Source organism: Oncorhynchus tshawytscha, linkage group LG19 (genome assembly GCF_018296145.1).
Source record: "Oncorhynchus tshawytscha isolate Ot180627B linkage group LG19, Otsh_v2.0, whole genome shotgun sequence".
NCBI classification, from domain to species: Eukaryota; Metazoa; Chordata; class Actinopteri; order Salmoniformes; family Salmonidae; genus Oncorhynchus; species Oncorhynchus tshawytscha.
Genome location: NC_056447.1, coordinates 17,084,637 through 17,096,992, shown reverse-complemented (window position 1 = coordinate 17,096,992; position 12,356 = coordinate 17,084,637). Strand labels below are relative to the sequence as shown.

At 48.1% G+C, this 12,356-nt stretch overlaps 1 protein-coding gene across 2 annotated transcripts in view; it reads left to right on the top strand.

Moving 5' to 3' along the window:
- The first annotated feature begins 777 nt into the window (after window positions 1-777).
- mcu (mitochondrial calcium uniporter) overlaps window positions 778-12,356 on the top strand; it is a 134,632-nt gene continuing 123,053 nt past the window's right edge. For both annotated transcript variants that reach the window (XM_042301407.1, XM_042301406.1), the window contains exon 1: window positions 778-1,008. In XM_042301407.1, coding sequence (XP_042157341.1) covers window positions 892-1,008 — 117 coding nt within the window. In that variant the 5' untranslated portion in view covers window positions 778-891. The remainder of the gene's footprint in view (window positions 1,009-12,356) is intronic.

Here is a 12,356-nt window from a genome sequence, read left to right as displayed (position 1 = left end):
CATTGCAACTCAAGTCCAAATGAAATCAGGCAATATAATACGACAAAGGGGGAAGAATCCTGTTTGAATAAATACATATCGGACTCCTGCTTTGCTTGTTGGTAACCTAACTTGTAGCATTCTATCACTGTTTTTCTTTACGCGGCAGGGTAGCCTAGTGGTTAGCGCGGTGAACTAGTAACCGGAAGGTTGCAAGTTCAAATCCCCGAACTGACAAGGTACAAATCTGTCGTTCTTCCCCTGAACAGGCAGTAAACCCACTGTTCCTAATAATAATTTGTTCTTAACTGACTTGCCTAAATAAATCAAAAAGTAAGTACACAGTAGCCTACTTACTAAAGAACAATTATATACTCAAACAGCCTCAGTCAAACTAATACCAACGGCCCGCTGTGTAACTGTGGTTAACATCTCAGCTAAGGTCAGAATCCAAAAAGGTGCGGTTTGACATCAATACATTTGTCTCTCTGCTTGTGGCTGGATTTCTCTTCCTGTATACTTGAATGGACCGTTCCGCGTTCTCTGATTGGTCGAATCGTCCATAATTGGCAACGCTGTGGATTTACACCCGTATTCGTTTCTTTAATATTGTGCTTTTGTAGGTTAATGATAATTTTCATTTCGCTGCTATTTCGTATCGAATGAAATGACAGAAATGAAACGGCACTTAATAAATCGATCAGGGCTTTCATTGACTTATAGGCAAAGTTATTGTTTGGTGAGTTCAACCCCACCTCTGTTCTGAAATTCCTTGCCGCGTCGGGGTGTGTTTGTATGAAACGCAAGCCCAGCCCCGCAGTCCGCCTACTCTACTCCCCCGCCTGCCACCGTCTCTCTCTCTCGGTCCGCCTGCAGCATTCGACATCCCAGCGAGGATTTTTCACTACAGAGATGGCTGCGAAAGTGTGTAGAACAGTGCTCCTCTTGACCAGGAGCAGCGGCGCGGTGGTCACCGGGCTCCCAGCACTTGCTATCTCATCACAGCGGCACCAACAGCATATAAGATCGGTAAGTCGTCGGACCTGGGTGCGGAGAGATGTGGGACAAGGCAGGGCTGTGACGGTGGGCTGCTCTGACTGTAGCTTGATGACGGGTCTTGCTAAGGAAGTAACGCTAACTAGCGTCATTCATAGTTTTCTTCGGTGTCTTCCTTGATATTGGTTGGAGTTAAGCTCTGTTTTAAGGTTTGCTGTAATAGTAGTTGTCGAAGTATTTTTGTTACAACTGTTAATAACCCGGGGTCAGTCAATCACCTTGTGGCCGCAGGCGCTTTTGACAGTAGCAATGCAGTTTTTAGGTAGTGGTAAACTCTGTCGACCACTGGCCCACCGTCTATGGCAATGTACATTTATGTAAAATGTCCCAAGCTTTGTGTGTCTTTTCTCTGTATACGTCTTAATTAACTATATCAACGGGTTGTATCTAGCTAGACCCTTTGTGTGTTTTGTTGCGTGAGATCATCTTGAACGCAACAGTGGGCTCAAGCCTCTCAACTTCAATGTTGACGAAGTGCGAACAGCTGTACATTAGTATGGGCACCGTTCCCGGTTTGATACCGACGGACATGGACTAAACCTCGTTTTTTTTTTTTATCGTTCACTAGTGACGTGGTTACTCAATGCTCGCCATTATACAGATTTTCCGACAGACTTTGTCCCAAGGTGTTGCTTACCCTGTCAATTGATGAGCGCGAATGCTCCTTCGCCCCATCTCCGCGCCTGTATTGTGTATGTTAACGGTATAGACGCGGTGTGTGTGCGCCTCTGCAGTAGTGGGCTAGCGGGGTGACAGTGCGGCAGAATGGAACTCCTCGGCTTGGCATGTGGTGAGCGGTGGAGCCGTGCGCCTCCATATAAGCGCGAGAGGAACTACAGGCAGTGAAGAATAAAATAAATAAAACACTGTCACACACACACAACGCATGCAGGCACGCACACACATTTCAAATACTTTATTTAAATCCACAAATCACATGAATGTGATTTGTAATGTCTGCACACACACAGGTCGCACTGGGCTGCTTCCTTACTAGCAGAAAGACAATTGTGTTCACTAGGTCTTGTCCGTACTTCACTATGGTGCAGTAATTACATCAAAGCCAGTCCACAGTGTCTGTGTGTGTAATGTTTCTGAGTGCACACGCGTGTGTGGTAGGTCTGGGAGTTGCCAGGGACCTCACGATACGATATTATCACTATAAGGTGCCGATTAATATGTATTGTTATTTGTATTGCGATTCGATCTTGAGGTTTAATGTTCCAAACCTATTGCTTACTGTATGTCTGCTGCAGAGAGGGAGCACGTGCACGTTTTGTTCTGGTCAGTCGTGGGACTGAAAGGGGTGAAAACGTGTTGGATCACTATTTAAAAAGAAGATTGAGAACAAGGAGGAATTATACTGGAGGTTTGGTGCAGGTACAGACGACTAGCGCTAGCTAACACTACCTAGCACAAAACAAATATATATATATATATATTACAAATCAATACTTGGGTGATGTAATTATCAATTCCCTCGTGTGTGTGTGTAACAACCAGATGAGGGAGAGAAGAGAAGAAAGAGGGAGACAGAGAATTACAGTGGAATGAGGAAGTGAAGTCATCCTGAGTCCAGGATTTCTCAGTGGAGAGTTGAGGGAAATCCAGGAGCTTGACTGTTGCTGTGTGGTTTAGAATTCTCCGCTGTGCCTGAGGGAGGAGAGAGGAGGCGGAGGGAGGGGAGGAGAGGGGAGGCGGAGGGAGGCGGAGGGAGGGGAGGGGAGGCGGAGGGAGGCGGAGGGAGGAGGAGGGGAGGCGGAGGAGAGGGGAGGCGGGGGAGGGGAGGCGGAGGAGAGGGGAGGCGGAGGAGAGGAGAGGGGAGGCGGAGGGGAGGCGAGGGGAGGCGGAGGGAGAGGAGGGGGGAGGGAGGGGAGGCGGAGAGAGGAGAGGAACTAAAGCTTAGATGTGTGGATGATATAGGCTAGCTTAGGCCAGGGGTAGACCTTATACAGGATTTCTATTTTAACTCAAACTGCTGTATGCGCTTCTATCTCCATACACACACACACACACACACACACACACACACACGCTCATGGGCGATCAGAAAATGTAAAATGAGGGCAACAGGCCATCTCTCTCTACCTACGCCATGGCCTCACATCTGAGGTCAGGTTACTGCTGGCTGGTCCCTTCTTCTAAGGTCAGGTTACTGCTAGCTGGTCCCTTCATCTAAGGTCAGGTTACTCCTGGCTGGTCCCTTCATCTAAGGTCAGGTTACTCCTGGCTGGTCCCTTCATCTAAGGTCAGGTTACTCCTGGCTGGTCCCTTCATCTAAGGTCAGGTTACTCCTGGCTGGTCCCTTCATCTAAGGTCAGGTTACTGCTGGCTGGTCCCTTCATCTAAGGTCAGGTTACTGCTGGCTGGTCCCTTCATCTAAGGTCAGGTTACTGCTGGCTGGTCCCTTCATCTAAGGTCAGGTTACTGCTGGCTGGTCCCTTCATCTAAGGTCAGGTTACTGCTGGCTGGTCCCTTCATCTAAGGTCAGGTTACTCCTGGCTGGTCCCTTCATCTAAGGTCAGGTTACTCCTGGCTGGTCCCTTCATCTAAGGTCAGGTTACTCCTGGCTGGTCCCTTCATCTAAGGTCAGGTTACTCCTGGCTGGTCCCTTCATCTAAGGTCAGGTTACTGCTGGCTGGTCCCTTCATCTAAGGTCAGGTTACTCCTGGCTGGTCCCTTCATCTAAGGTCAGGTTACTCCTGGCTGGTCCCTTCATCTAAGGTCAGGTTACTCCTGGCTGGTCCCTTCATCTAAGGTCAGGTTACTCCTGGCTGGTCCCTTCATCTAAGGTCAGGTTACTCCTGGCTGGTCCCTTCATCTAAGGTCAGGTTACTGCTGGCTGGTCCCTTCATCTAAGGTCAGGTTACTGCTGGCTGGTCCCTTCATCTAAGGTCAGGTTACTCCTGGCTGGTCCCTTCATCTAAGGTCAGGTTACTCCTGGCTGGTCCCTTCATCTAAGGTCAGGTTACTGCTGGCTGGTCCCTTCATCTAAGGTCAGGTTACTGCTGGCTGGTCCCTTCATCTAAGGTCAGGTTACTCCTGGCTGGTCCCTTCATCTAAGGTCAGGTTACTGCTGGCTGGTCCCTTCATCTAAGGTCAGGTTACTCCTGGCTGGTCCCTTCATCTAAGGTCAGGTTACTCCTGGCTGGTCCCTTCATCTAAGGTCAGGTTACTGCTGGCTGGTCCCTTCATCTAAGGTCAGGTTACTCCTGGCTGGTCCCTTCATCTAAGGTCAGGTTACTCCTGGCTGGTCCCTTCATCTAAGGTCAGGTTACTGCTGGCTGGTCTCCTCTCACTAAGGTCAGGTTACTCCTGGCTGGTCCCTTCATCTAAGGTCAGGTTACTCCTGGCTGGTCCCTTCATCTAAGGTCAGGTTACTGCTGGCTGGTCCCTTCATCTAAGGTCAGGTTACTCCTGGCTGGTCCCTTCATCTAAGGTCAGGTTACTCCTGGCTGGTCCCTTCATCTAAGGTCAGGTTACTGCTGGCTGGTCTCCTCTCACTAAGGTCAGGTTACTCCTGGCTGGTCCCTTCATCTAAGGTCAGGTTACTGCTGGCTGGTCTCCCTCTCACTAAGGTCAGGTTACTGCTGGCTGGTCCCTTCATCTAAGGTCAGGTTACTGCTGGCTGGTCCCTTCATCTAAGGTCAGGTTACTCCTGGCTGGTCCCTTCATCTAAGGTCAGGTTACTGCTGGCTGGTCCCTTCATCTAAGGTCAGGTTACTCCTGGCTGGTCCCTTCATCTAAGGTCAGGTTACTCCTGGCTGGTCCCTTCATCTAAGGTCAGGTTACTGCTGGCTGGTCTCCTCTCACTAAGGTCAGGTTACTCCTGGCTGGTCCCTTCATCTAAGGTCAGGTTACTCCTGGCTGGTCCCTTCATCTAAGGTCAGGTTACTGCTGGCTGGTCCCTTCATCTAAGGTCAGGTTACTCCTGGCTGGTCCCTTCATCTAAGGTCAGGTTACTCCTGGCTGGTCCCTTCATCTAAGGTCAGGTTACTGCTGGCTGGTCTCCTCTCACTAAGGTCAGGTTACTCCTGGCTGGTCCCTTCATCTAAGGTCAGGTTACTGCTGGCTGGTCTCCTCTCACTAAGGTCAGGTTACTGCTGGCTGGTCCCTTCATCTAAGGTCAGGTTACTGCTGGCTGGTCTCCTCTCACTAAGGTCAGGTTACTGCTGGCTGGTCCCTTCATCTAAGGTCAGGTTACTGCTGGCTGGTCTCCTCTCACTAAGGTCAGGTTACTCCTGGCTGGTCTCCTCTCACTAAGGTCAGGTTACTCCTGGCTGGTCTCCTCTCACTAAGGTCAGGTTACTGCTGGCTGGTCTCCTCTCACTAAGGTCAGGTTACTGCTGGCTGGTCTCCTCTCACTAAGGTCAGGTTACTCCTGGCTGGTCCCTTCATCTAAGGTCAGGTTACTCCTGGCTGGTCCCTTCATCTAAGGTCAGGTTACTCCTGGCTGGTCTCCTCTCACTAAGGTCAGGTTACTCCTGGCTGGTCTCCTCTCACTAAGGTCAGGTTACTGCTGGCTGGTCTCCTCTCACTAAGGTCAGATTACTCCTGGCTGGTCTCCTCTCACTAAGGTCAGGTTACTCCTGGCTGGTCTCCTCTCACTAAGGTCAGGTTACTGCTGGCTGGTCTCCTCTCACTAAGGTCAGGTTACTGCTGGCTGGTCTCCTCTCACTAAGGTCAGGTTACTCCTGGCTGGTCTCCTCTCACTAAGGTCAGGTTACTCCTGGCTGGTCTCCTCTCACTAAGGTCAGGTTACTCCTGGCTGGTCTCCTCTCACTAAGGTCAGGTTACTCCTGGCTGGTCTCCTCTCACTAAGGTCAGGTTACTGCTGGCTGGTCTCCTCTCACTAAGGTCAGGTTACTCCTGGCTGGTCTCCTCTCACTAAGGTCAGGTTACTCCTGGCTGGTCTCCTCTCACTAAGGTCAGGTTACTCCTGGCTGGTCTCCTCTCACTAAGGTCAGGTTACTGCTGGCTGGTCTCCTCTCACTAAGGTCAGGTTACTGCTGGCTGGTCCCTTCATCTAAGGTCAGGTTACTGCTGGCTGGTCTCCTCTCACTAAGGTCAGGTTACTCCTGGCTGGTCCCTTCATCTAAGGTCAGGTTACTGCTGGCTGGTCCCTTCATCTAAGGTCAGGTTACTGCTGGCTGGTCTCCTCTCACTAAGGTCAGGTTACTCCTGGCTGGTCTCCTCTCACTAAGGTCAGGTTACTCCTGGCTGGTCTCCTCTCACTAAGGTCAGGTTACTGCTGGCTGGTCTCCTCTCACTAAGGTCAGGTTACTCCTGGCTGGTCTCCTCTCACTAAGGTCAGGTTACTCCTGGCTGGTCTCCTCTCACTACTACCCTTCAGCTCTCTGTCTCTGCTGTGAACTATTGCACTAGAAAAAGGAATCAGGAAACAGCCCCCTGGGTCCTGGTCCACAATAGTGCACTATATAGCTTCATTTGGGACATAGATATGGTAATGTCACAGCTGTTTTTTGAAAAAATACTTTTACTTTGAAATCAGTCAGCTTCATGAGGATGTTTACCTGTCATGATGTCTGTCTGGGCCATCGATGTGTGGCTGCCACAGCACAGACCTAGCTAGTGTAACGCTGTCTCTGTGTGTGTGTGTGTGTGTGTGTGCCCCTAGCTAGCATAAAGCTATGTGTGTAGTATAAGGCTGTATGTGTGTGTGTGTAGGCCTAACATAAAGCCGTGTGTGTGTGTGTGTGGGCCCTAGCATTATTCTGTCAGTGTGTGACGGCTGTGTGCCCTGTCAGGGCTGTGACAGCGAGGCTGCTGTTTGTGTTTTTAATTCTCCCCTCTGCATGACGGGAACTCCAACCATCGCATACTCTTGGGGCTGTAAACCTCATGTTGCCATGGAGTTAAGCACGACTGTGACTAGCTAAGTGACTTAAGATTCAATGTTGTCATGTCTTTTTTTTTTTTTTACGACCGCAAACCAAGTTTCCATTGTGAGACCATACATTTAAAACTACTACTAAGCCAACGTCATGTTTATTTCATTTACATTTTTATTTTATTTAACCTTTTTTATTTAACTTGGCAAGTCAGTTTGAGAACAAATTCTTATTTACAACGACAGTCCTAGGAACAGTGGGTTTAACTGCCTTGTCCAGGGGCAGTTGAAGACATGTTGTTTTTTGTCAATAAAGCATTGTTGTTGTTGTTGTTGCGAACTTCCCTTGTCTTTCCAATAGTTGCTGAATGTCTCGGTGCATTCCGAGCACACCTACTACTGCATTAGGTCACAGCTCGTTCTTGAGACTCTTTGGGATGTTCAGATGTAGAGTAGGCAAGGAAGTATATTGTATATGGTCGTGCTCTTCTTGTTTCATATTTACATTTCTCCTGTGGTTTTGTTCTACCTTATGTTTGTTTTTTTGTGCTATATTGATATTGATTACTGCATTGTTGAGTTTGCAAGAAAGGCATTTCACTGTACTTGTGCAGGTGGCATTAAAACTTGAGACTTTGCCCATGACATTTACCAGAGTCGCTCCCTTCCTCAAAGAAACCTAACCAGACAGGCTTCAAGACAGGTCACTCAACTGAGACTGCTCTTCTGTGTGTCACAGAGGCTCTCCGCTCTGCCAAAGCTGACTCTCTCTGCACTGTCCTCATCCTCCTACAGCAATCTGCTGTCTTTGACACTGATTCTCCTTTTCACCCTCTCAGGGCTGGGAGTTTCAGGCTCAGCGCACTCTGCATCCCGCCTGGCAGGCCACACCTACCAGGTGACGTGGAGCTGTGTCTGCACCACGTACCCTTGCTACTGGTGTCCCCCAGTGGTTCTTGGCCTTCTTCTCTCTATACACCAAGTCCCTCGGCTCCGTCATATCCTCACGTGATCTCTCCTATCATTGCTATGCGGTTGACACTACACTACTACTTGACACTACACGCTCACCGCCTCAAGCTCGATCTCGACAAGACCGTGCGTGTCTTCCTCCTGTGGAAGGCCTGCCCGCTCCAAGACCTCTCCATCATGGTTGACAACTCCATGGTGTCCCTCTCTCAGAATGCAGAGAACCTTGGTGTGACCCTGGACAACACCCTGTCATTCTATGCAAACAGCAAAGCAGTGACGCGCTCCTGCAGGTTCATGCTCTACAACAGGTTTCCCCAACTGACAGCCCGCAGACAAATGTTTTCTTTCACCTCCATGTTTTCTGAGCAAGAAAATAAATCAATGTACAGTACCAGTAAACATTTTGGACACACCTACTCATTCCAGGGTTTTAATACATTTTTACTATTGTCTACTTTGTTGAATAATAGTGAAGATATTTAAAACTATGAAATAACACTCATGGAATCACATAGTAACCAAAAAAATGTGCTAAACAAATCAAAATATATTTTAGATTCTTCAAAGTAGCCACCATTTGCCTTGATGACAGCTTTGCACACTCTTGGCATTCTCTCCACCAGCTTCACCTGGAATGCTTTTCCAACAGTCTTGAAGGAGTTCCCACATATGCTGAGCACTTGCTGGCTGCTTTTCCTTCACTGTGCGGTCCAACTCATCCCAAACCATCTCAATTGGGTTGAGGTCGGGTGATTGTGGAGGCCAGGTCATCTGATGCAGCACTCCATCACTCTCCTTCGTTAATTGTAGGACATAAGACTGCCAAAACACCAAGAAATCAGCACCAAGTGATTTTAGTTTAGGAAATCTTTTCCCAAGTATTCCCACGCATAATAAAGAGACACGTGATACATAACCATTTCATACCTTGCTTACATTTGTATTAGTCAAATATTATGTGTTTTTGAAATTTTATTTTTAATTTTTTTTAATTTTACCTTTATTTAACTTGGCAAGTCAGTTTAAAAACAAATTCTTATTTACAATGACGGCCTAGGAACAGTGGGTTAACTGCCTGTTCAGGGGCAGAACGACAGATTTGTACCTTGTCAGCTCGGGGGTTTGAACTTGCAACCTTCTGGTTACTAGTCCAACGCTCTAACCACTAGGCTTCTTGTGGTTAATTTGCAGTTACAAATGATTTGTAATTATGTTCCGGTCCCCCTGACCATCCGCTCACAAAGAAATCGGCCCATGGCTGAATCGAGTTGATGATCCCTGCTCAGCAAGACCCTACCTCACACAGGAAGACCCTACCTCACACAGGAAGACCCTACCTCACATAGGAAGCAGGTCTGAATCCAGGCACTTGTAATATCCTGTCTGGATTAGTGCAACTGTTGGCTGGGCTCCCCCACTTGTGCCATCAAACCTCTGCAATTGATCCAGAATGCAGCAGCCCGCCTGCTATTCAACCTCTCTGAGTTCTCCCATGTCTACCCGCTCCTCCTCACACTCCACTGACTTCCAGTTGAAGCTCACATCCACTACAAGACCTTGTTGCTTCCCGACGGAACAGCAAGAGGAACTGCCCCCTCCCTACCTTCAGGCTACGCTCAAACCCTACACCCTAACCTGAGTTGGTCTCCGCTCTGCCACCTCTGGTCTCTTGGCCGTCCCACCCCTACGGGGGGGGCAGCTATTCCTAACATTACACAAAATACATTCTGTTGTTTGACATTAGTGAACCCTTTAAAGTTATGTGAATTGGCCAAAGTGGATAGGGATCACATTTAGATGTTCTTTGGTAGAAATTGGAAAAAGAACCGGACTCTTTTTTTTTTTTTTTTTTTTTTTTTTTCCCACTTGTTTTTGAGAAACTTGCCCTAAATATGACTTCCTTTATTGTGTCGTATGGGCCCCCTGGAAAAACATCAACAAAGGCTCCACAAACTTGAAATTATGATGAGGAGGAGGCGGTGTGGGACCACGTCTGGTCGTGACTTCGACATTAATTTTCTGTATTCAGAGTTCACTCAAACATTAAAGTTTTTTTGTTTTACTATTGACAGTTACAGCTGATTTCGGGATTGAATATCAATTTGCTTTCCTTAAATATTAAATATTAGTTTAAGTTTCGGGAATTGTTTAATCAATATTTTTTTATTTTCGCCGCCAGCTCCTGATATCAGGGCATTAAAACTATCATCTGTGTTGTGAATTAGCCAAGTGTGCATGTTTGCCCAGCTATATCCTGGCCTGAGCTCGGTTTCCATGGCTATACTACCTGGATAGCGATACTCCGTCCATTCTACAGGTAACTCCCAAAATAAAGGAAACACTTGCTTAAATGAAGGATGCAAAGTATATTGAAAGCTTTCAATATACACTTGTAGAATCTATGCCAAGGCACATTGAAGCTGTTTTGGCAGCTCCTCGTGGCCCAACACCCTATTAAGACACTTTGTTGGTGTTTCCGTTATTTTGGCGGTTACTTGTAGCAGCAGGCGTTTTACAGATAATGGAACCGCTGGATAGGGGAAACGTCTCGAGTCGCACAAAATGGAATATAACGTCTGGATCTCAAAAAAAATGTACATTTGGTTGAAAAAAAAACCAACAACTTCTCCTTTAACCTGGGCTTCCTCCCTATTGACTCCACTGTCTATATAAAAGAGCTCCTTAGAACTCGGTACTAACATGTGGCAGGGGAGTAGACTACAGACATGGATTTATCAGCCTCCTTAACATCCATGGGACTGTTTATGCACAATGGTTGCATACAAAATGGTAACCTATTCCCGTAGGGCTTTGTTCAAAAGTAGATCACCATCCAGTCCATTCTAACGCGCGGCAGGGGAGTCGTGTCGGAGCCGCTTTGAATAAACAGCCCCTCAAGACTGATACATCTCTGTCTAAAAGTGGGGTTCTCTGCGGGACGAGTCAGAAAGGCAAATATTTGAATCGTGCCATCCACCATCTGGGCCCCTCTCTTTATGTCACATCAAAGACGAGCCGCACGTCAGCCCAAAAATGGCAGCGAACATCGAGTGGAAGAAAAATGAAATGTTGGATTGAATGTGAGGATGCTTCTAATGATTTGAAAACATGTCACTTTTTCTCATTTCCTTATTGAAATCAAACGGGACCAGTACACTATTCGTGGTAAGACCTAGTTATCAGGGTCCTCTGGGGACCTTGAGGGAGTGGGTCGACAGGGGCAGAGGTCAGGCTCCCCTTCTTGGAAAATAACTCAATCCTGATTGGATTATTTTCAATTTAATTTAGGTTTACCTCTTTGATTCTGAAGCTAAAATGATCCGGATTAGTGCTGGATAAGAGACTGAGACTGGCGGTCGATAGGGTCGGGGGAAAAGAGACTGAGCTAGCCAATCAGCGGTCTAGTCGTGTTCATATTTTTAGCACCAGCATACGGCCACACCATTCTGCTGTTTGGGGGGTACGCCCACACCATTCTGCTGTTTGGGGGGTACGCCCACACCATTCTGCTGTTTGGGGGGGGTACGCCCACACCATTCTGCTGTTTGGGGGTACGCCCACACCATTCTGCTGTTTGGGGGGTACGCCCACACCATTCTGCTGTTTGGGGGGTACGCCCACACCATTCTGCTGTTTGGGGGGGTACGCCCACACCATTCTGCTGTTTGGGGGGGGTACGCCCACACCATTCTGCTGTTGGGGGGGGTACGCCCACACCATTCTGCTGTATGGGGGGGGTACACCCACACCATTCTGCTGTTCGGGGGGGGTACGCCCACACCCACACCATTCTGCTGTTTGGGGGTACGCCCACACCATTCCGTTGTCGGGGGGTACGCCCACACCATTCCGGGGGTACACCCACACCATTCCGTTGTCGGGGGGGAAGGAAAACTATTTCACTCATAGTGTAAGTAATTATAGGTCATATAAACTGAGTGACTCAAACATTTCTAACAAAATCAATGGAGGTGGGTGTGTATGTCACATCTGAACGTCATTTAGCTAGCACTAGTGGATGATCATCCTGTTTTTAGAGCCAGTTGATTGGCAGGTCGCTCCAGAGCCCTCTACTCTCCCATGGTTACTGTTGCCGTGACAGTGACTGATGTGGTAGCATTGCTTTGCGTTTCAATGATGGATGAGTTTTCAGGGGTCAGGCCTCGATTGGATGTGTGTTTATGGTCTTCTCATTCATATGCCTGCGTATGTAAACAGTCTGGGTGGCCATTTGATTAGCTGTTCAGCAGTCATATGGCTTGGAGGTAGAAGCTGTTTAGAAGCCTCTTGGACCAAGACTTGGCGCCCCGGTACCGCTTGCCGTGCGGTAGCAGAGAGAACAGTCTATGACTAGGGTGGCTGGAGTCTTTGACAAATTTCAGGGCCTTCCTCTGACACCGCCTGGTGTAGAGGTCCTGGATGACCGGAACACACTACCCTCTGTAGCTCCTTGTGGTCGGATGCTGAGCATAAGGGCTGTTCCTTTCAACCAATAGAA